Raw genomic sequence first — 25,140 nt, forward strand, 5'->3', positions numbered from 1 at the left:
TGTGATGCAAATTTAGCAATCTGTATAACTGAATTTGCATCTCACAGACATCACATGTGATTTGCAGAGCAGCGGTGCTAATCACATGCCATGTCTAACATCGCCTATGTGTGAACCGGCACTTAGGCCCCGTTCACACTGGGGCGATCCGACTTCCCCGGGTGACCACACAGGTCGCGGCGCGCTGCTCACACCGCGACCTCGGAGCGGCCGGCACGGACTTCATAACATTGAAGTCTATGCAGGTCGCTCCGGGTCGCCCCAAAGAAGCTCCGGACCCTTTTTCTAAGTCGGAGCGACTTGTGTCACTCCTATTAGAACGGGTCCGCAGCTTCTGTATGGCAGGCGACCTACGGCGACCTGTCAGGCGACCAGGTCGCCTCACAGGTCGCCCCAGTGTGAATGGAGGCTTAGTGTTAGATGGTTTATCTCATCCCTGTAAACTGATACATTCTGCAGAAGAACGTGTTTTTTTTAAAAACAGACTTGCTGGCTGGATCACCAGATAAAAATAGAAGAAAGAAAGCCTAAAAAAGAAAACCAACACCTGAGCTGCCTGCAAAGACCAATCAGATTCAAGCTGACCTTCCTCCAGCTCAGATAATGAGTGCTGGGACTCGGCTGCTCATGGAACCCCCACCAATCCCTACCAATCCCCCTTGCTACCCCAAGACTCCCAACAGCTGCAACGTGTAGCTGGGGCAACACACGTGTCAGCCTCCAGCGGTAATACCCCAGACCGTCCGCTGGGGGCGCACAAGTCCGCCTCTGCAGTCACATGACTGAACCCTGCCTCCCTCCTGTCCGCGCGTTCCTCGGTCACATGACGTGACATGACGGGTGACAGGAGGAAAAGATCTCGCGAGAGTTGTCTGTACGAGACGGTTGTAGTGCTGACACTTCCGTGTTGTGAGGAGAGAGAGAGAGAGAGAACGGAGCTGTGTGAGCGGAGGACGGGAGAGCGGATATCTGACCAGTGTGCTGACTGGGGGGGTCACCTGAGGACAGGGCTGAGGGGCCAAGGCTGCTGAGTGAGGGAAGGGGGTCAGTGAGGGAGGCAGGGGGCAGTTTGCACCTGTGAGAGTTAGTGTTAATGTGAGGGGGGTGTTGTGTCAGTGTGTGGGTAAAGTCCCTCAAAAGTGAAGGTCCCGCCACAGTTTGCCAACAGGATAATGGTGGGTGGAGGTCTGGGTGGTCAGATGTGCTGAGTGGGGTCTGCAGGCTATCCACAGGAAAGGACTTGGTGTAATCTTCTCCATATTTGTGAGTGGAGTCTGAGTCTAGTTGGGTTGAGTGGGGTTTGCCTTGGGTTGAGTTGGATCACCTTGGGTTGAGTGGGGTTTGCCTTGGGTTGAGTTGGGTCTTGCCTTGGGTTGAGTTGGGTCTTGCCTTGGGTTGAGTTGGGTCTTGCCTTGGGTTGAGTTGGGTCTTGCCTTGGGTTGAGTTGGATTTTGCCTTGGGTTGAGTTGGATCACCTTGGGTTGAGTTGGATCACCTTGGGTTGAGTGTGTCTTGCCTTGGGTTGAGTGGATCTTGCCTTGGGTTGAGTTGGATCACCTTGGGCTGAGCGGGGCCACCTTGGGTTAAGTAGGGTCACTCAATAACACTCAGTGTTATTGTAGGAGTTGGTGGAATCTAAACGGAGAGACGAGTGAGTGGCGGTCAGGGTGATCTTGGCTTGGAGGAGAAGTGTTGGGTCGTTATCGGTGTGGGTGATCTAAGTTTATAATAAGTGAGTGAAGACCCCCCAGTATAAAAGAGGGTGAGGATCTGGGGGAGATCATAATACAGAATTAAGGGTTCTGCTAACCATTGTGTAGGTGAGGAAGCTCTGACTAGGGAGGACAGCGGGAGATTGGTGGGGTCTTGAAGAAAAGGATTTATAGAAGGTGATCGTATCGTACCTCTGAGTGAGGGGTAGGTGTAGAAGGTAGATCCAAGTAGGGTTCTGTAATCAGTTAGGGGAGTAAGAGCTAAGTAAGGTCAGAGGGAGACTGAATGAGAGGTGGGCCCATGCTCAGGGTGGAGGAATAAGTCGGGTTTAAGCCCCTCTATATTGTGACATTGACGCTAGGAATCTTGCTGACCTGATTTTGGATCAGTTTCTGAGTTTGGAATCTGCTCAGACAGGTCAGGGCGGATCTGGGCGAGTGACTTGCTTCAGGATAGCTCACTTTAAATGTTTTTATCCATCATAAAGACCAGACAAGTGTGCAGGTGACCTACTTGTTGCTATGCGTAGTGGGTTATAGAGGATAGTGTTGTGTTTGGTTGGTGGGATTAGCAGCCTGTCCTCCCAACAATGACCTAGTGTAACAGGAGGAGGTGTCTTCTGCCTCTCACAACTGACTTCCTGCACCTCTTTGAATTTTTGTCTCACAAGCTGTCCAAAAAATCAGCATCCCTGATGTGGCTGCAGCAGAGGCTGAAGGGACTGCCAGGACTGCTGTCCAGCAGCTGGGCTCGGAGAGTCCTTGCGGTCTTGGGGTTCCTTTTCATCATCTACTGGTATTTCTCCTCAGGACCGATGTATAGATCCTTTTGGTACTCGGGTCAGCCTCGCGGTGCTCCTGGAGCTTGCCTACAGACACAGACTAAGCAATGGAAAGCACTTGCAGAGAAAGGAGACGTGATGATAGTTGCGCATCCCAGCGAAGAATCCAAATTGCAGGGCCCAGTTGCGGTTGGTAATGGACATATTCTTGTTGATGTTGGGAAAAATACTTTATGGGTATCCTCCTCCTCTGTGTCCTTTCACATGACAGATTATCCCCCGTTGACATTTGTAAAGCATTCGGGTACATCATTAGAAGTCCAGGCCACTGCCATTTTCCTTAGAGAAGGTTTGATACGGACGGTTCGTTGCATGCAGATTGAGAAATCAGACTCTGCCAGGGACTGTGTTTCTGTCCGGGAGGACTACTTTGCCCACAGAAGTCGACCTCACGTCTATGTTCAGAGGATCCATGTCACCAATCCTAGTGACAGAGTTGTGGCTTTTGATATCGCTACTCAGAAGCCACTTGCTGGGGCCAAATTTTCCAGCAGTGTGGAGAAGGTCCAAGATCGGCAATTCTTCCTTTCCTCTGGACGGGTCTCGTTGGAAGATGGGAAAAGTATGTTGGTGGTGGTTGCCACCAAAAAGGTGGTCAGCAGGGTGCAAGTCAGCCCAAAATCTGAGTTTGATGAGACATTTTTGTCCGTTATTTACACATCTGAGCCAATTGATTCTGCAAAACTGGAAGATACTTTTAGCAAGTTACGGGAGGCTGCCAAGAAGGAGATGCTGGATGTGATGCGGATGAGGGTGGAGGACTTGTTTCATGAGCATCAGCAGATATGGTCTGATTTGTTTGTATCAGGTAATTAAGGAAATTCTTTCATTTGTATATAAAGCTTCGTTTTTTGTTTTTGTTTTGATAGACAGAGTAGGAAATATTTCAGACCCTTGTTAGTTTTTGTCTTTTTTTTTTTTTCTTTCTTATTCTGTCTTTGTCCCAGGCAGGAGATTTCCCTTAATTTCCTTTTTCAGAGATATAGCAAGCCAATTGCTGGGCCCATATTTTCCAACCGTGTCGCAAAGGTCCAAGAATGGCAATTTTTCCTGTCCTCTGGATGGCTCTCGGAAGATGAAAAAAGTTTGCAGGTGGTGGTTGAAGGAAATATTTACAGAATTCCCCTCTAAGGGTTCTTCTCACCAGCCTACATGCTAAAACATCTACTGCAGTTGAATCTTCTTGATGCATGTTTTAAATGGCAGTGATTTGCCACGAGAGAGTGCATGGTGGAAGTCGCATTCACTGCTTTATAATTATGCCCCGCTGTGTGGTACAGAAGCAAGGCGATTTCCCCCCCCCCCCCCCCCAACATGGGAAAACAGCCAAAAACCAAGGAAAGTCTCTGATCCTTCCCCAACTTTTTCCAGAATTTAAAGAAATGCTGAAAAATTGTGGAGACAATCTCTTCTTGTTCTCATCCAAGCTGCAGGTTCCTCTCCTACCAGAAACCCAATTTGTGGGCGTTGCTGTTACTCTTATTTTGGAACACAAGTCTCTGTGTTCATCCAGCAAGCCCCCCCCCCCCGCGCACACACACACAGTTAGAAAGCACCCCCTAGGGACACATTATCCCTTTGATCGCCTCTAGGTTAACCCCTTTCCTGCCAGTGTCATTATTACAGTAACAGTGCATATTTTTAGCACTGATTACTCTAGTAATGTCATTGCGCCCCCCCCAAAAGTGTCAAAAATGTCAGATTTGTCCGCCGCAATGTTGCAGTTCCGCTTAAAATCGCTGATCGCCGCCATGGCTAGTAAAAAAATAAATAAGACATAAATCTTTTTCCTAGTTTGTAGACGCGATAACTTTTGCGCAAACCAATCAATATACACTTATTGGGATTTTTTTTTTTTTACCAAAAATAAGTAGCAGAACACATATTGGCCTAAAATGAAGAAACATTTTTATTTTTTTTTTTTTTTTTTTTATTGGGAATGTTATGTAGCAGAAAGTAAAAAAAAAAAAAATCTATATATATATATATATATATATATATAATTTATTTTTTTTATTATTATTATTTTATAGCGCACACAATAAAAATCGCAGAGGTGATCAAATACCACCAAAAGAAAGCTCTATTTGTAGGAAAAAAGGACATACATTTTATTTGGGTACAGCATCGCACGACCGCGCAATTGTCAAAAGTAACGCAGTGCTGTATCACAAAAAATTGCCTGGTCATTAAGGGGGTAAAACCTTCCGGTCCAGAAGTGGTTAAAGTAGAACTATAAGCAAAACCTTTTTTCTTCTTTTTTTTTCAGATGGCGTAAGGGAGGGTTAAAAAAATTTTTTTTTCACCATCTGTGTCCCATTGAGGAAATTTTCCCTTCACTTCCTGTCCCATAGCCAAACAGGAAGTAAGAGGAAATCCTCACAAATTAAGGGAATTCCTTGGGGGACTTCCAGGTTACCAGAACTAGTTTCCCCATTGGAAGATTTGGCCTTTATTACTTTTCTAGAGATACCCAAAATTTGGGATTTTATTTTACTTTCAATGATAATAGTAAACAGTAAAAATAGAGAAGGTGAATCTCCTTAACCGGGGCACAGACAGCAATAACAAAAATTACACGTTTTCTAATCTCTCTCCCTTTCTATTCAAAACTAAAAAAAAAAAAGTTTTCCCTTGGTTATACTTTACTGTACGGCCGCTGTGTGCACTGCAGTATATGTTGTAGCTACATACAGTATGCAGCACTGTGTTCCGGAAGAAGTACTTCCTGTCTGCTGTCCAAGCTAAATGAATACAAGGATTCCTATTAGCTGAGGTGTAGAGGAGGGTGGATGATGTCATAATCTTGACCTCGGCCAATCAGGGGAAGCTTTGTATTCATTCAGGCCTACTCTAATTCCGGCAGCAGTACAAGCGACTTCCCGTCATACTGCTACTACAGTATATTACAGCGCACACCACAGTCCTATAGCTATGTAAAGAAAATAGTTTGGAAAAAAAAAAACTATTTAAAGTTATCTTAAAGCTGGATTTCTACAAACTAAAAATGCCAAAATCCAACCCTGATGCATTTCTGTAGGGCCTGTGTCTCCAGGGCCACTCTGTAAATGTCTCTGTCCTGGAGCCCATATATTCCGCTACCTTTGTACACAATTGAATTCCCAGAATTTATGCATTTTAGTGTTTTTCTTTAGGCAACCAAAGGGTTATCTGAACGTGGTCATGGACCGCAAACCATAAAGGCTTTGTTTGCGCTTGTGGAGTGGTAAAAACCCACGACTGAGCTGAATTTTTACCATCTCCCCCTTATGCTGCTAAGGAAGCAGTGTGGGGGATACATATGCATTCTGCAGCAAATTTTCCCCCTGCTGTCAAATTTAGCGGGTAGTACTGTCCACTGAACGCAACCGGTTCAACAGAATGGTCCCATAACTGCATACAATGCATTTGGTTGCGACACGTTGGTATGGAGTTTAATGGGCTAAAACAGGCGGCAAAGAGGCAAGACAACGCCTCCTCACTGCCTGTCAAATGCCCTCTGAAAAGCATTTGAATGCAATTTGTTCAGAGCGCAACACTAGTGTAAGATAGCCCACAAAGTGTCAGTTTTTGTCATCTTATTGGGTAATTTTGTAGGAGGTTTGTTATAAATCTTTCTGAGAAGCAGCAAGGGAGGCAGATCCCGGGACAGAGCTGGTGATCTTCATTTTGTAGGTGAATGTCAGAGCTTTGTTCCTGTTTGTGAAGAAAGGTCACACTCGTTGGACTGATTACAAGAACAACTTGCAGTTTGCAGCCTTTGTTTCTGCAAACATTGTAAAATCTGCCCATTGTGTATACAATACACTGACAACACTATGGGATATATTTATAAAACAGAGAATCTGACCTTTACCAAATATTCACTACAGGTGAATCTTCCCATTGCATTATTTTAAATCGGGGCTCGACAAACCCCAGGCGCCAGGTCGCCATGGCGACAATAAATTGCATCCTGGTGCCTGGGCTCGGGTCTGAATGCTCCACCCCCCAGGTCATCAGAATGTCTGTCGCCATTGGAAAATTTCCCCTCTATTACTTTTCTGGGGATAACCCAAAATTTGGGATTTTCTTTTCTTTTGCTTTCACTTTCAATGATGATGGTAAACAGGACAAATAAAGAGAGTGTAATCGCCTTAACCGGGGCAAAGACCGCAATAAAAACTAATAGGGGCACTAAACCTCTCCACTCCATCCAAAACTAGAAAAAAAAAGTTGCCTTTAGTTATCCATCTAAGATCAACTCCACCTTTGTGTGTGGGGGGGGGGGGGGGTGGAGAAATGGCAAATTAAAGAAAAAATAATATAGCATATACAATTGTGACACAAATCACATTGTAATTGAATGTTATTTAACCACTTTACCACCGGAGGATTTTGCTGTCTTACGTCCAGGCCACTTTTTGCGATTCGGCACTGTGCGAATTTAATGGACAATTGCGCGGTCGTGCGACGCTGTACCCAAACAAAATTTACGTCCTTTTTTTCCCACAAACAGAGCTTTTTTTTGGTGGTATTTGATCACCTGTGCGATTTTTACTTTTTGCTCTATAAACAAAAAAAAAGAGCGACAATTTTGAAAAAATAACCAAATTTTTCACATTTTTTTATATGAAATTCCCCCCCCAAAAAATGTAAAAATCAAATTTTTTTTCAATTTTTGGCCAATTTGTTTTCTGCTACCTATGTTTGGTAAAAAAAATCACAATAAGCGTATTTTCATTGGTTTGCGCAAAAGTTATTGCGTTTACTAACTAAGGGAAAGATTTCTGTCATTGTTGGTGGTTTTTTTTTTTTTTTTTTAACGAGTAATGGCGGCGATCTGCGATTTTATTATTTTTTTTTTTTTTGCGGGACTGCGACATTGCGGTGGACAGATCGGACCCTTGACTGACATTTTTGACACTTTTGGGGGTACCAGGGACATTACTACAGTAATCAGTGCTATAAATATGCACTGTTACTGTAAAAATTACACTGGCAGGGAAGGGGTTAATTTTATTGGAGAGGGAGGGGTTAATGTATGCCTGGTGCTTACTAACGTGTGTGGGGGGAGGTGACTGAGTGACACAGGGACAGATCGCAGGTTCAGCTATGCTGAACCCTGCAATCTGTCACTGTCTGTCTCTTAGGAGATCCGCCCGCTCTGTTTACACAAGCAGGCGGATCTCCACACTAGATCCCCGACGATCGTGGAAGAGCAGCGGCGATCGCGGCTGCTCCTCCCCTGGCCCGACTCCCACTGTGACTGAAAACAGCGGAAGCGAGCCTCCGGCGGCGCGAGAGCGCCGCCCACAAGGGGAGGAGTCCAGCGACGTAGGTCTACGTCGCTGGACGGAATCGAGCCACTTTGCCGCAGTACGGTCAACGTGACTGGTCGGCAAATGGTTAAAAATGACCTTTCCTTTTCAATCTGCAACCACTGTAATTTTCTGAAAATGCAATGCAATATGGCTACCTGGAAGTGTTCTGTACACAGAATGTATACTGACCACACCCCAGAAACCTCATTTCCTGCTTGTGTGATTGGTTCACCGATTTTCCCAGAAGTCTGCCTAAGAGACAAGTCAGATTTCTGGCATCCCCTGGAAGAAAAATATTTTTGGTGAGATACTCCCAATAGGAACATTTCTAAAGGGATACAAGTTCAGCAGATTTTCTCATTAGAGCTCTGCAGGTGCAAAGTTGATTGATCATTATAAAATCACTCCCATTAGATTCATTCAGCACAGAGGAACAAACAATGATTTCTTCAGAATAACAAAAGGTAGGAATCTGCAACAAAGGTCAATCTTTACAATGTACATAGACCACCTAGAGGGGAATGCTTTTTCTCCTCAACAAGTGGAGTTGCTATTTAATAAACCAAAAAAAAAACAAAAAAGGTTATTTTGTAATAAAATTAAAGTTACACCCAAGCACATAAAATCCCCCCCCCCAAAAAAAAAAAAAAATTGAGGACCCCCAACCTAAAGGCACGCGGTGTGGCGCCTATACCTGAAAACATCAATTGCGATACACATGTTACATATTGCTGCGCACGCTGGATTGAGAACAATAATTCTAGCAGCAGACCTCTTTCGTAACCCTAAACTGATGACCTATAGGGAGCCTTTGAAGAGTCACCTGTGGAAAAATATAGGGTACTGAAGTTTGTCGCCATTTCACGGGCACACGCACATTTAAGGTTTGACATGTTGGGTGTCTTTTTACTCGGTGCAACCTCAACTTTTATATTTTACCATAAAATTACGTAATTGCATTTTTGTGCCCCCTAAAATTTACTTTTAATGTGTTTTTACTGAAATGTAGAACTTTGCCGTAATATCATGTGACATAAAAATTTTTTACTATTTTATTCTCCAGGGTGCCTGCTTTCAGAAAATTATACAATATTTGGGGGTTTTGTGTAATCTTCAAGAAAAACATTTGTTCCACCTGTAAGCTTTATTACCATATTTATCGGCGTATAACGCGCACTTTTTCCTCCTAAAAATAGAGGGCAAAACACCAGTGCGTATCATACACCGATCTATTAAAAAAAAAAAAAAAAAAAAAAAAACAGTCCAGGCATCACTGAGGTGCAGAGGAGGGGGGTGGGCCGGGCCGAGTAGAAGGAAGGACAAGCGGTTGCTGTCATAGGAAGTCCCGCCTCCTATGATAGACAGCACAGTGGTCCAATGCCGGGGCGTGTGACGTCTATCATAGGTGTCGGGACTTCTGATGACAGCGGCCGCTCGTCCTCGCTTCTCCTTAGTCCGGCCCACCCCCCTCTGCCTCTCAGCGTGGCCTTTTTCTTTTTAAAATACCAGTATATCACTGCTCTCTGCAATGGCGCTGGCGAGGCTGCTGTTGCTTTGCCCTGCATTGATGGACACTGCGCTGGCGGGGCTGCACTGGGGGACACTGCGCAGGCGAGGCTGCACTGGGGGACACTGCGCTGGCGAGGCTGCACTGGGGGACACTGCGCAGGCGAGGCTGCACTGGGGGACACTGCACAGGCGAGGCTGCACTGTGGGACACTGCACTGGTGAGGCTGCATTCACGGGCACTGGTAAGACTGCATTTGATTAAAAAAAAAAGTTCTGAGTTCAATGCTGTTTATTTCAAATTTAAGCTTTTTTCCTAAAATTTCCCTCCTAAATTTGAGGTGCGTGTTATACGCTGATAAATACGGTAGTTAAAAAAAAAACTGGCTCCTAACATTTTTAGCTGGCAAGAAAACTTGTCAGGCCATGTTTTAAACGACAATGATTGATTCACCACCGGGTAATGCTTGGGGAAAGTCGCAGTCACTGCTTTATAAATATGATCTGTCCTATGTTGATGGTTTTCTAATATTTTTTAAAGCGGAGTTCCAGCCATTTCACTCATCTGTCCAACTGTCCAGCGATGCGGCCGCCCGAAGCCTCGATCCTCTCCCTCGGCGCCGGCATCACTGCTGTGGGCACCCGGCTGTGACAGTTTGCGGCTTCACAGCCGGGTACCCACTGCGCATGCGCGAGTCGCGCTGCGCGTCTTGATTGGCCGGCAATCTTCTGGGACCTCTGACATGTCCCAGAAGATTGCAGGGAGGGAGGGGGAGTGGAGAACTTCAGTTCAGGGCGCCGCGGCGCTCCGAGCGGAAGTGGGAGCGGGTACCTGTCAAAACTAGGTACCCGCTCCCCCCCCCCCCCCCCAAAAAAAAAATGGCATGTCAGGGGGTTAGAATACCTAAAGCGGAAGTTCCATTTTTGGGTGGAACTCCGCTTTAAGTGCTGGTCCAAGAATAAAATTAGGAAAAGCAGAGCACCATATTGGACTGTCTAACAATTGGGTCCAATAATACAGACCATTAGGCTGAGGACATCCAGTGGCAGAAAAAAAGTACAGCGGGGGAAATTTCTGAAATTGAAGTGAATCTTTCAGCAAACGCTGGTGTCCCTGTCTCCTCACTGACTGTGATTGACAGCAGCATGAGCCAATGGCCTGCACTGCTCCAGTGAGGTAAGAGAGAGCTGCTTCTTTTGGGCACAGCGCTGAAATGAGATGGAGCTCAGGTAAGTACAGGGGAGAGCTACACACAAGGTTTTTTACCATAACCCCCTGGAGCCTAAGCCTTTTTCCGACATCTATTGCTTACAAGTTAAAATCAGTATTTTTTTGCTAGAAAATTACGAAGAACCCCCAAACATCTTATATATATATATATATATATATATAATGTTTGGGGGTTCTTTGTAATTTTCTAGCAAAAAATACTGATTTTAACTTGTAAGCAATAGATGTAATTTATAATATAATATATATTTTTTTTAGCAGAGACCCTAGAGAATAAAATGGCGATCGTTGAAATATTTTATGTCACATGGTATTTGCGCAGCGGTCTTTCAAATGCAATTTTTTGGGAAGAAATACACTTTCATTAATTAAAAAACAAAACCGTAAAGTTTTAGCATAATTTTTTTTTTTTTTTTTTGGTATAATGTGGTAGATGTTACACAGAGGAAATAGATGCGCACATTCGTGGAATGGCAACAGACTTCAGTACTTAAAAATCTCCATAGACGACTCTTTAAAAAATGTTTTAATGGTTACCTGTTTAGAGTTACAGAGGGGGGTCTTGTACTAGAATTATTGCTCTCGCTCTACAGATCGCGGTGATACCTCACGTGTGTGGTTTGAACACCGTTTACATATGCGGGCATGACTTGCGTATGCGTTAGCTTCTGCACGCAAGCTCGGAGGGACGGTGCGCTTTAATTTTTTTTTTTCCTAATTTTATTTTTTACACTAGTATTCATTTTAAAAACATTTTTTTGATCACTTTTATTGCTGTCACAAGGAATGTAAACATCCCTTGTGACAGTAATAGGCGGTGGGAGGTACTCTTTATGAAGGGATCTGGGGGGTCTAAAAGAACCCAAATACCTTCTCTGCACTTAAAAGCATTAAAAATGCCAAGTTGGCTGTTTTTTTTTTTAAATCTGGAGCCTTTAAGGCTCTAGTACCCGGAAGTGATGTCATGACATTGCTTCCGAGTTTTTACGTTGGAGACCTGATCAGAGCTGAATTCAGCTTTGTTCGGACGAGCCATGGAAAGTGACGGGGGGGGGGGGGACCTCTTCCCCTCCCGCTCCTTGTAATGACAACCAAGTGGCTGCTTAGCCGCATCAGGTGTCCTTACAAGAAAGCTGACCGTCGGCTCTAAACAGTACAGGGGCCTCTAGCTGCATGCATCACCCCGGTAAAACCCCCTGAAGCTGAGGCCGCATATTTGCCCTAAGTGGTTAATGCAGAGATTTAAAAAATCTTCTACCTTTTTAGAGCCTCTTTCAGTGTGCTGAATTCTCTGCAGAAGATATTGCTCTTGGCATCTCTTCTGTTCTTAAGGGCCATACACACTATAAGATTTTCTGAAGACTTTTTCCTTCAGACTTACCTTTTCTATGTAGTGCCAGGGCCTGCCTGATTGCATACAAATTGAAAGTGTTTAGGTTTGACCTCATATTATATGGTTTTGGTAAGTTTGAAGGAAAAAGTCTTCAGAAAATCTTATAGTGTGTATGGCCCATTAGTGATTTGTCTAGTACTATAGCCAGGTAAATTTTGGCAATGTGCAGTGTAAATAAAGGCATAAAAAGTACAGAAAGGTGCTGCTCAGAGGCGTAACTAGAACCTTCAGGGCCCCGGTGCAAGAAACCATGAAGGGCCCCCCGGTCCCCTGGCCGGGGCCCTTCCCTTCAAGCCTGGGGTTCTTCCCACTGATACTGGGGCCCTTTGCTCTCGTTGCGGGGCCCTTTATTATGGTCCCGCACCGGGACCCTTTTGCGAAGTTCTGCAGTGGGTCCCATTCCTGCCATCTTGGGGACTCCCCACCACCAATGCCAGGACTCGGGTCACAAGTGTGACCTTTGCGATCCTGGAAGTTCACCCACTGGTGTCAGTAGTTTTTATTTTTTGGTATTTTTTTTATTTTTTTATCATTTTATTTTATGTATTTTTTTACAATGTCACTGACTATGACTCTGTCCATTCAGAAAAGGAAGGAGCTGGTAAATTACATATTTACTGACCCCTTCCTTTCTCTATTGTGACACATCCCCTGCAGCAGCCAGCAGGAGAGGGGAGGGAGCACAGTGGAGGGGGGGGGGCAGCACAGTAAGGGGGGGGGGGGGACCAGGGGAGCACACAGGGGCCCAAAGACAGCAGAACACAAGTGAACTGGGATAGGAGGAGTGGCAGGGGCAGCATACAGAGGGTCCAATCTCCTCCATTTTCCTCCTGCAGCTACAGGAGGACAAAGGAGGACAGTGATTTCTCTACATGCTGCCCCAGCTGCCCATTCTATCCAGCTGTACAGGGGAGCCACACGGGCCCCCTGGAGCATGGGGCCCGGTTGCGATCGCAACCCCTGCAACCCCTGTAGTTACGCCCCTGGTGCTGCTGTAGGTCATACGAATAATAGATGTTAAGGTGGTGCTGCGATGAATAATAAAATGACCAATGCAATTAAGAAAGTGCTTGGGCTGAAAAATGGTGTGGATAAATGGATCTGAATAAATGTAATGCCTGTGCTAAAAAAGTACACAATTCAATATATAAAATAGAGGATCAATACATAAAATCCAAATGACATATATCAAATGTGAATAAAAATGAAGGTGATAAGCACATCTCTAATATGCAAAGTGTATAAATAATAGGGATGCACCGAAATGAGAATTTTGGGCCGAAACCGAAAATGCAGGATGCCCTTGGCCGAAAACCGAAAATGACTTTTTCCCCCAAATAATTTTAAAATAGATAGAACAGGGGCATACACCAGGGCTTGACAAATTTTCCTGAAATCTAGGAGCCAGCTAAAAAAGTTAGGAGCCAGTTTTTTTTTTTTTAAAACTGACAACCAAGCTTTATTTAATAAAACGGATACTAAATTTACACATAAATACGACTAGAACCCCACTTTCCTCTATAGCACAAGTGGATGAAAACAGACTGTCTGTCTCTTTCCATTCGATGCCATCTGATCCGATCCACGGGATGGATAGAAAATAGAACCACCATCCGTCTGCTTTTGGTGGACAGGATCAGATGGCGGCAGATTACTGCTTCATAGAGGAGAATCAAGGGTCCGATCAGGTCTGCCTGAAAAACTGACAGGCGGACCTGATCAGACAGCCCGTGTGAAAGGTGCCTTCGGCTGTGGCATGGCGATGAGGAAAAAAAAAAGTGTGTGTGTGTATGTGTATATATATATATATATATATATATATATATATAAAATATATAATTTTTTTTATTTTTTTTTAATAATTAAAAAAAAAAGAAAAAAATATTATTTTTTTTTTACATTTAAAAAATAAATTGAATAAATAATAACCACACTCCCTGTCAAAGGTACCTAACTGGACAGGGAGATGGTAATGAATTGAGAACAAAAAGGCAGTGGAAACAGTCATTACTCCCGGCCTCCACAAGAGGGCGCCAGTTCCCCATTGGAAGCCTGTCATCTCAAGTAGGCCGAAAAGCCGGGGCCTCAATTTTCGGACGGCCCGGAAGTCCGTGCACTCCGTGCGCCAAAGTCCGGGCAAAAATGACAGGACACCTTCTGCAGGGCACCCCCAGGCGCCAGGTCCCTAATTCTAGTCGCAAATGCGACCTGGCGCCCGGGGATTGTCGAGCCCTGGCATACACCAAAAACAGGCAGCGACGTACACCTGTCGCTGCCACCCTGTCACAGTATATGTACTGTGATGGGTTGGCAAGAGGTTAATTTAATTACCAATGGTATTTGTATTATGCAGCATGAGGGGGTTAATGTATTGTCACTGCTGGTCACTGATGAATTAGTGACCGACCAGTGACAGTTAATTAACCCCTTTGTGCTGCATTAGTGCAACCAGTATCAGTGTTAATTAACACTGGTTGCCCTGATACTGGTTGCACTAATGCAGCACAAAGGGGTTAATTAACTGTCACTGGTCGGTCACTAATGCATCAGTGACCAGCAGTGACAATACATTAACCCCCTCATGCTGCATATTACTAATACCAATGGTAAGCTCGCCTGAGCTTCCCCCCCCCCCCCCCCCCCCCCGCGGGCGGCCGGCCAGAGGCGCGTCTTTTCAAACCTGCCCTGCGCCCTCCTCCTTCCTCGGCGGCCATTAATTTCTGCATTTTTAACCCATTTTCGGCCGAAAATTTCGGTGGCCGAAATTTCGGTGCATCCCTAATAAATAATAAATTACTTAGTGTTGAAATTTACAAGAATATGCTAAAGTGCCCCTGCCAAGTGATGACTATAATAATTAAGGAATCATACGTTTTTAAGATTTCCCACAACTGATGCATTCTGTTGAAGTTTTGATGTATTGATTCTCATTTATCACTGTGTAATATGTTGCACAATAGGAATCTCATGTTTTATGATTTTTCATAATTGATGCATTCAGTTGGTTTTTTGATATATTGATTTATTCATCTGCTTTATAACTTGGCACGGGCACTTTTGCATATTTTTGTACATTTCATCACTAAGTATTGTATCATTTATACACGTTGCATATTAGAGATGTGCTTATCACCTTCATTTTTATTCACATTTGATATGTGTAATTTGGATTTTATGTATTGATCCTCTATTTTATTTATATATTGAATTGTGTACTTTTTTAGCACAGGCACTATATTTATGCACCTTTTATGTATTGATCCATTTAGCCACACATTTTTCAGCACAAGCACTTTCTTAATCGCATTGGTCATTTTATTCATCGCAGCACCACCTTAAAGCGGAGTTCCACCCTCAAAAATAACTTTCTCTGTCGCTCATTGACAGACGTAGTCCTCTTTGATTCACATCAATTGGGTTATGCTGCCTCCGCAGGAGTAGGACTAGGCAGAAAGAAAAAACGTTCTGGCTCCACCCTAGGGGCAGTCCCAGAGGGTATATCCTCTTCCTGTCTGCTACAGAGAATCAGTTTTTTTCTGTCTGTTTTCAGCATTAGCAATCTTCTTTCAGAAGGTTTTGGCTACTCATTCCTTGGTGCGGAATTTCATCCAGGGGGTGCGACACCTGGCTCCGCCAGTGCGCGCGCCGTTACCATCCTGGGATCTTAATTTGATGCTGTCGGTTCTTCAGACACCTCCCTTTGAAAATATCAGGGAGATTCCCTTGCTTACTTTATCCCAGAAGGTGGCCTTCTTGGTGGCTATCACTTCTGCACGCAGGGTGTCAGAACTGGCTGCATTATCCTGTTGTTCCCCAGATCTGGTGGTTCATAGGGATAAGGTTGTTCTTCATCCGAATCCATCCTTCCTTCCTAAGGTGGTTTCAAAGTTTCATTTGAATGAGGACATTGTATTGTCTTTCCTATGTCCTAAGCCCTATCATCTTCGAGAATTGCGTTGCATTCCTTGGATGTAGTTCGGGCGATCAGGATATATTTGAATACTACGGATTCATTTTGTAAGACGGATTCACTGTTTGTGATCACGGATGGCCCTAAGAAGGGGTTGCCTGTTTCTGCCGCGACCATCTTTAGATGGATCAGACAGACGTTGGTATAGGCTTATTCTATCTAAGGGTCGGGATCCCCCGTTCCCTGTTAAGGCGCATTCTACTCGGGCGCTTAGAGTTTCCTGGACCTTCCGCCTTCAGGCGTCAGTGGTTCAGGTTTTCAAGGCGACTGTTTGGTCGTCGGTTCATACCTTTACAATATTGTATAAGGTTTATGTGATGGCATCGTCAGATGCCTCTTCTGGCCGCAAGGTTCCTGCAGGCCGCTGTTTGAGGAGACTGTTGGTCTACCTCGAGGGTTTGTTGGGTAGGTCTCATCTGTTTGCTCGATGAGTCCCTTGATACTTTTGGTTGGCTCCGGTTGGGCCTTCTAGATTGGATTTTGATTTCTGTCAATCCCACCCCTCATTTGTGGCACTGCTTCTGGATGTCCCAATTGATGTGAATCAAAGAGGACTACGTCTGTCAATGAGCGACAGAGAAAATTGGATTTTTGTAAGATCTTACCGTAAAATCCTTTTCTCTTAGCTCATTGACAGACGTAGTACCCGCCCCTCTATCATTGAGTTGGGTTGGGTTAAATTCTCTGACACTGCTTCGTAACAGAACTGATTCTCTGTAGCAGACAGGAAGAGGATATACCCTCTGGGACTGCCCCTAGGGTGGAGCCAGAACGTTTTTTCTTTCTGCCTAGTCCTACTCCTGCGGAGGCAGCATAACCCAATTGATGTGAATCAAAGAGGACTACGTCTGTCAATGAGCTAAGAGAAAAGAATTTTACGGTAAGATCTTACAAAAATCCAATTTTTCCCCATCCGCTTGCTCTAAATTACCTGAAAAAGAATTGGATAATTAAAATTTTATTTTTGATTCACTTACCTTGTTTTTAAAGAAAATATACTTACCTTCCTTACTCTTCCTCCTTCTGCGGACACGGCCGCCGCCATCACTTACCTTCTGGGCATGCTCAGAAGCTGTGCAGGGATGACGCGCCTGCACCAGAAGTGACGAGCAGGGCCAGTGCAGGGCATTCTGGGACTCCGACATCACCAAAGAGGACATCCGGCTTCAGCTGCCCACACCTGAGATGGCAGCGCTGGAGAAGACATTTTCAAGGTAAGTATTTCTTCTAAAAGGTAAGTGAACCCGGGGACAGTTCAGAGGCTATCGTTGCTTAAATGCACTAGCCCCGACTGTCCCGGGGTATTTTTATCAAAAAAAGCTTTCAGCCTGGAACTCCGCTTTAACATCTATTATTTGTATGACCTAGAGCAGCACCTTTCTGTACTTATTATCTCTTTAACAGTTTGGGCATACTATATTGGTGCTGCTTGCGACATTTGGGTCACATTTCTTTCATCCACTTATCACTATTTTATGAATTTGATAGTGCGGGAGTCATTTATTCTTTTTGTAAATGAAGGCATGTTGGTGTTTCACTAATGTTATCTCTTGCTCTTCCCAGGGATTGAGATGAGAAAGATCAAAGATGCTCACACTCCCACCAGTGACACCATCAACATCACTCTTTATTACATGCTGTCCTGCTCTTTAGCGCCTCTTGTGGATCCTCTTATAAACAATGAAGAACGTGAGAAGATGGAACTGACACTAAATTATGCCGACCACTGTTTTAGCGGTCACGCCAGCATGCATGCCGAGAATCTTTGGCCGAGCAAACTTGGGGGGATCACCCAGCTTCTGCAGATCTGGGACCTTTGGAAACTGACCTTACAAAAAAGAGGCTGCAAAAGCCTTGTGACGGCTGGTGCCCACGGACTCATGCAGGGGATGATGCTTAGCTTTGGTGGTCTACAGTTCACAGAAAACCACCTACAGTTCCAGTCTGACCCGCACGTCCTTCACAACAGCTACGCTCTCAGAGGGATACATTACAACAAGGACCTCATCAATCTCGCTGTCCTGCTTGATCAGGATGAAAAGCCATTCCTTCACGTGTCCGTGAAGTTCCAGGATAAACTGGTTAAACTTTATGCCTGTGAGGCTGGGTGTTTAAATGAGCCGGTGGAGCTGACATCTGAGATCAAAGGGCATATATTTCCCGTACTGGTGACACAACCATTAACACCATTGCTGTACATCTCCACTGAACTGACGCATCTGCAGGATTTGAGGCACACCTTGCATCTGAAGGAGATCTTAGCTCACGAGGAGCACATGGCCAAGCAGTATCCAGGGCTTCCCTTCCTCTTCTGGTTTAGCGTGGCTTCTCTGATCACACTCTTCCATCTCTTCTTGTTTAAGCTGATCTACAATGAGTACTGTGGCCCCGGGGCTAAGCCCCTCTTCCGGAGTAAGGTATAAAACTGCTGCCGCGTAGATCAGAGCTTGTTCTGTCTGCTGGTTTGCGCTTAGCTTGAGATACTGAAAAAGTAGCTCAGGAAACCTGCTTGGTGTTTGCTTGTGGTGGCGGGGTTCTCTCCTCTGTTTCCATTGACGAAAAACCTTGGGAGCCGCAGAGCTTCTTGTGTTTTTGCTAAAAAGACATTGTTTTTACAAGCTCTTCCAGTATGATGATTTCATCAGTTCATACAAAACATTTTGTAAAGATATGAAGGCAAGATTTTTTTTTTTTTTTTTTTTGGAAAAGGAGATTTTTTTTGTTGAGTTTTCAGTGTTTCTGATCTGAAATGGATAGGGTGCTGAGAGAAGGTAATTTGAGATGTCTGAGAGGGAAGAGCTAAAAAAACTAAAGGGGACCTCCATGCCCAATCTACACTGAGCTGAATAGTGATAATTCCTTGACACTGGCACGCAATTGTCTGATGCTGAACAATGGCTTCTCAGTGTGCAGGCCAATCTGAATACAGCCATGTGTTATGAGAAGTTGTGAATGACTTTTGGAATACTTGCTAAACTAAAACTTTCTGAATCAAATTAAGAATAGAGTAAAGATTTCAGGGAGTGATTTTGTGTGCCAACAATATTTTGCAATATGCAGAAAAAATATTAGAGCTGTGATCATATGAGGATTTTGTTGCTGTCATCTTAACACCATACCTTTCCTGAACATATTGCAAAGATTGAGTCATTTCTTTAATATGCAGAAAGATCTGTTTATTAGATCAGAGTCCTTACATCTTATGTCAGGTGTAGACAAATCAAGGAGCCAGAACAGCTAGTGCTGAATATTTGTAACATTTTACCTTTGTCTTGTAGTTAGTGAACACTGATTCTCCCAGGCTCCTTAATGTGTACATGTCAGAAGTAGGGCAAATTCTCATAGTGGAGGATTTTGTCCACTGCTGGCAGCCATCGTCCAACCTTGAAAGTGGTGCTTCATGCGGTGTCATGTACAGGGACACGTCTTCCCTGGATCTGTCACTACTTTTGGGAGTTGGTCTGTAGAGCCTCCAACATTCGATGGGAGCCCAGCCTTGACGAGTAAAGCCCCGTACACACGTACCGATTGTCGGCCGTAAATATTCGGCCGGCGACCGATCGGCCGATTGTAGGCTTGTTAGTATGATGCTTCCGACAGCCGACAGCGCATTTTCGGCCGAACAGAATCTGTCGTGCAGGCATTAAAATTTATGTTGGCCAACACCAGAATGGCCGATTGTTCGCCAGTCAGTACAGATTTCGGCCGACAGACAGCGGATTAGCAAGACTGGGCATGCTCAGAAAAGAAAAAAGACAAGGAAAGTTAACCATCATATGACATCACTTCTGCAGTGGACTTTTGTTGGCCGACAAAATTTGTGTGCAGTCTTTTGCAGTTTTCAACAGACACGACAGGACAAAAGACGGCCGATCGTTCGGCCGACGATCAGTACGTGTGTACGGGGCTTTACAGGAAATAAGTTGTGTGTGTGTGTGTCTGCCCCAACTGTTGCTTCTTGTGACTTTCTGCAAAACATTATTTATGATCTCTGATTTGCTAAAGCTGAACTCCAGGACAAGCAAATACTGACTAGATACAAGAGGCATGAACATTCTCACTTGAATCTCCATATGCCTTGTGTAATCTAGATCTGTGCAGTAATCCAGTGTGAAACTTTGACTGCGCAGGAGCTTCCTGTAATAAAGACCGGTCACTGCTGCTCTCTTCTTGTGCAGGGTGACTGGTCTCATCTCCGCCCTCTTCTATTAGTTTTCTGCAGACAGCCTGTAGCAGATGGGCTTACTTGGTCCCTCCCTCAGCTCTGCTCTCTCTGCACCGGCTGTGTACAGCACAGTGATGATGTCATTTGGTGCACACAAAATTGATTTTTATCCTTTGTAGCCATTGTGGAATATGTTTAAATGAATGTTTTTTGTGCCTGAAGTTCAGCTTTAATTTTGCCCAAAAAAAGGCACCATTTAGCAAAGCAGAATACCATCTGTGTTCTCCATAGCAACTGTAATTTTTCCAACATGGGCTTAAAGTGAATCTATCATAAGGTGCAATACCTGTGTAACAGTTCTGAGACTAAAGATGCTTTCCAGGCTGTATACTAGTTAGAAAGATCGTTGTGTAGCTGAGCTAATTCAATTCTGCTTTTCCGCCTTCAGTTTAGTGTGGCACAAAAAATGACAGTGTTCATCTTTAGGCTTGTCACACAGGTATTTTACTTCATGACAAATTCACTTTATGAATGTAGCTGTTAGGGCTGCACAATATTGGGGAAAAAAGAACATTGCGATATTTTGTTTTCAACGATAAATATCGCGATATTTCTCTTTGTGGAATGCAGAAGACGGATTAGGCAGAGTCGGGACTCACAGTTGTGGTAGGAGGTAGAAAAACACAGCCCGACGTGACATCTGTCCCACACGTTCCCTCGGCCGCCCTGGAGCTAGTTCTCTTGACGGAGCGGTGAGCGCGGCACAGCGAACTAATCACGTGGTAGCGGCACAGGGAACCAATCGGATGTGCAGGCACGCGTGATTGGTTAGCTGTGCAGCTGCTCACAGCGCGCTGCTTACCGCTGAACGTGTGGGACGGCTGCCAGCACTGTGAGTCGTCCTCCTGCCCCCCGAGTCCCGACTTTTCCCTGCCTAATGGTAAATATCGCGTCTTCGGCGATATGAATATCGCCCACGCCCGCAGAACGATAGTTGATATCATATCATATCGACTATCGTTCAGCCCTAGTAGCTGTCCACATGTAGAAGTGAAGTGGTTGAAAACCTCAGACATGAAATATAAACAAAACCTATCACTCTATAGTGAATTAAGGGCACTATGTTTTTTTCTTTCGTTTTGTTGTTCTGCTATCGGCATGAATCACTTCTGGCAAGTTTTCCTGACTCCAACAGAACAATGGTGACACCTCCAGCAGATTGACAGCCTCCACTCTGGTCCTGTATGCTGTGTGAAGGGGGGTGTGCCCCTTCCCTCCAATCGCCTCTCAGAACTCTCCTCACTGAGCTCTGCAGAGTGTAACTTCAGCTCTCCATCCCCCTTTTTTCTAAACTCTCAGAAAAGCTTGTAAATTTACACTTTGAAAAAATGTAGAGAAGAGAACACTGCAGATAGACAGATACAACTTATATAGGAGGATTTGTTTCAACTCTGTGTATCACCCGAGGCCAGTCACTTCACTGGGCATATCTAAGGGTTGACAATCACTTTAAATGAGCACTGTTAGTTACCCAAAATTTCCTTGTGGCAGTTGCTTTTAATAGAAGAGGTAATATACTCCCCTCCCTGGCGGCCCAGGTCTTCCTTTTTGTTCCATTTGAGTTCTGCAGCCTTCATCAGACATGTCAGCATGGTTGCCTGTGTCCTATGTCCGTCTAACCCAAGCTGCAGAGCTTGAAAACCGCACTGAGACAACCAAATCCCCGAATTTACCACTGATAGTTTACTACCTAACCCTGCTTTGAATATTGAATATAATGGCATTTTTGCAATGGAAATAATTACTGTTCTTGTCACACTCTGCTTTTCTCTGGAAATTTTTTTCAGTGTGTGTGTTTGCTGTTTCCCCTAATTTGCTTATTTTTTTTAATAAATTTGCAGTGGAAGGTTTAGATTTGCCTATTGTATATTTTTTTTTTGTTAGTTTTGTGTTTTGTATGTGTATTCTTTATATTCTGTTTATATTGTAAGAGAACAGGTCACGATTACATTGTATCTGACACTTCAGCTTGTGTGGTGTCAGAGGACACCTGAAGACTGGTAATTAAAGTGGTTGTAAACCCACTTTGTTGACATTTACCTATAGGTAAGCCTATATTAAGGCTTACCTATAGGTGCTATAAATATCTCCTAAACATGCACCGTTTAGGAGATATGTACACAGCATGCAGCCGTTGACATCATCAGCGCATTCACTCTGAAGAACGGCCACTTGTGCCATTCCTTCAGAACCCAGTGCCGTGAACGGCGGCTCCCGCGTGCATGAGCGGGAGTCATGTAATCGCGCCTCCGGCCAATCAGATGGCCTGAGGACGCGATATAGGAAGCAGGGCAACCTAACATGTCGGCACTGCGGGTGCTTTGTTTTTAGGTAAGTACGATGCATACTAGCTCATTATGTCTTTGTCTTTTACAGGTTTTTTTTTTTTTTTTTCAGCGGGTTTACTTCCTCTTTAAAGAATAAGTTTACCTTTGGGAACATGTAGCATGTTCCCAATGCTGCAGCCATTCCCCCCACCATGTCTTTATGGAGCTGGCTTTGTACGCAGGGGAACAGTCATGCTGGAACAAAGAAGGGCCTTCCCCAAACTGTTACCACAAGAATGGAAGAGCACAATTGTCTAAAATGTCATTCTGTGCTGCATTATTAGCTGTATTCTTCATTGGGAGGGGTGACCACATACTTTGGCCATAGTGTAGATCATCTTGGTGGCAGGGTATACTTAAGGCTTCTTTATTTTCAAGCGAATGGTTACCCTACATACCAATCTCGCTTGTTACCTGAGGAACCATCATATAACTGTTTTCTTTGACATACAGAGCACAAGTGACTTGACTCTATGGGCCCTGAAGAAGAAATATAAAAAAAATAGACCTATAGGGCACTAACCCACCACTTGGTGAGCATGTGTGAGTTAATGTACAGTGGGAGGATGAAGATAAGATGGTTAATGTGCAGGATAAGGGAGGTGAAGGCGTTAATATACAAATCATTTCAGAGTCATGGGATGGAGATAAGATGTTTGAGAGGGAAGGTTGGAGGAGGGGTTAAAGGGTTAAAAAATCTCAATTAATTAGAACTAGAAATGATTCTGCTACTGCCTATGGTCCTTTTATTCAATCAATCATTCAGTCATCCTTTCACCACCTTCTGAGAGCCGGTTCACATTAGCGCGACTTGTCAGGCAACTTGTCAGCCTGACAAGTCGCGCTCCCTCGCGGTCCATTGACCGCTACAAGACCCGTTCTAATAGGAGCGACACAAGACGCTCCGACTTAGAAAAAGAGTCCTGTGCTATTTCGGGGCGACCTCGGAGTGACTTGCATAGACTTCCATTATGTGAAGTCCCTGCAAGTTACTCCGAAGTCGTGGTGCAATGTAATGCACAAGTCGCCCCCGAAGTAGTAAGGAGTCGTGTCGCCTCAGTGTGAACCGACTCTTAGCCCACTGATGCATAAGTGTGAATCGGCACTTAAAAAGGAAGGAGGGGGACTCTCAAATGTAAACAGTAGCAGTGTTTCCATTTGTAATTGCTGTAGTTGGCCATCACAGCAGTCACAATACAAAGAGACACTTTTATTGGCTCAGTACATTTTGTCTGTGATCTGAGCTAATGGCAGCCCACTCAGTCGCATGCGTATATAGTAAACAGTCCAGAAACAAACATCCACTGCTTTGCCGTTGATGAATGTATGACGGTAGGAAAGTGGTTAAAGTATTTTAATGTCCAAACATGATCCACAGTTCCAGCTATAGAAATATATATTTTCATTTTATATTTCAAGTATAGATCTGCATAGTCCAAAAACGCAGTTGATAAATAACAAAATATCTTATTGGTTGAACAGGAAAATGACAATGTATGAGCGAAAAAAAAACCAAAACAAATATCGGTCATATGCAAACCACCCTATGCAACTGGAAGAGAGATGGACTGCCACTGGAAGCTGTGGTTGAGGCGGAGACTGGACGTTTAACTGACAGAATTCTTATAACCAAAGTACCTGCCTTGAGCACAGAGCAGTGCTGGTGTGAGTTATTTTCTGTTATGTATTGTCAAGTTTTTAAATATATGAAAATCAGCACCAGGTTTGTACACTGACTAATTACCAGAGGCAGCCATTTTTGCATCCAAAACCATCATCTATGAGAACTAAGATCTTGAGGAATCCCTCTTTTCAACTGACAAGGAACCAGGGACTTTTGTTCAACTGACAAGTAGTTAAAGTAGAATTAAACCTGAATTGAATGGCATTTTGTTTAATAAAGCACAGTCTATAATAGACAACTGTCATTTTTTTCCTCCCATTAGAGATTTATCCTTTTTCCCATCTCTGTGCTGCTCATCGCCTCCGACCTCTTTCAGCCACTTACTGCATGCACTAGACTTCCTTCCTGATAGTGGCAACAGTGGACCATTCTATCCAATGGGTGTCAGCTTATAGTCTCCACCACGGGTGCATGTGATGGGGTGAAAGCTGAGTTGTTACCGCATAAAAGGAAGTGTCTAAACGAGGTCCATCATGGCAGGATCACCAGGGATCATTTTAATGAAAGCTGCAGGTTTGAAAAACATTAAAGCAGTGTTTCTCAACCCTGGTCCTCAGGGCACACTAACAGGCCAGATCTGCAAGACAACTGAAATACATCCCAGGTGATATAATTTGCTGCTCAGTGATTGCAGTATTCTAGTCTGCATCTCCTCAAGGTAATACTTAAAATCTGGCCTGTTAATGTGCCCTGAGGACCGGAGTTGAGAAACACTGCATTAAAGACCACTTTTGAAATGACATTGGAATATTAAAGCTTAAAAGAGATTTTAGTGCTTGGGTTTTTGGGATATCTCTTGATAGCAGCAATGTTCTACCCCCTTGTCTTTTGTTAGAAGCAGTGTCCCTAACCTTTATCAAGTGATTACAATTCTGTTCCTAGGCGGGACCAAACAGAGGCCCAGGTACCAAGAATCAAGTGTGGGGAGTCATGTAGCCATCATTGGG

At 44.2% G+C, this 25,140-nt stretch overlaps 1 protein-coding gene across 2 annotated transcripts; it reads left to right on the top strand.

Moving 5' to 3' along the window:
- Positions 1-1,969: 1,969 nt before the first annotated feature.
- KIAA2013 lies at positions 1,970-25,140 on the top strand. Of its 2 annotated transcripts, XR_014226026.1 has the most exons (4): positions 1,970-3,362; positions 17,521-18,374; positions 23,992-24,706; positions 25,098-25,140. XR_014226026.1 is itself a non-coding variant. In XM_082274195.1 (3 exons), exons 1-3 carry the CDS (start codon positions 2,408-2,410, stop codon positions 24,007-24,009), a joined length of 1,827 nt encoding a protein of 608 aa, XP_082130321.1. In that variant the 5' UTR covers positions 1,970-2,407; the 3' UTR covers positions 24,010-24,718. The 2 variants fall into 2 exon arrangements, 1 of the variants encoding a protein (XP_082130321.1); XM_082274195.1 differs by lacking the exon at positions 25,098-25,140 and having other exon boundaries at positions 23,992-24,718.

This window comes from Pelophylax lessonae (assembly GCF_965119305.1).
Source record: "Pelophylax lessonae genome assembly, chromosome: 12".
Classification (NCBI taxonomy): Eukaryota; Metazoa; Chordata; class Amphibia; order Anura; family Ranidae; genus Pelophylax; species Pelophylax lessonae.

Bases quoted from the DNA above. Each gene is read 5' to 3' on its own strand.
- KIAA2013 (XM_082274195.1), top strand. From the start codon at position 2,408: ATGTGGCTGCAGCAGAGGCTGAAGGGACTGCCAGGACTGCTGTCCAGC. The intron at 3,363-17,520 runs GTAATTAAGGAA...TGCTCTTCCCAG, and splicing joins GTCTGATTTGTTTGTATCAG to GGATTGAGATGAGAAAGATC.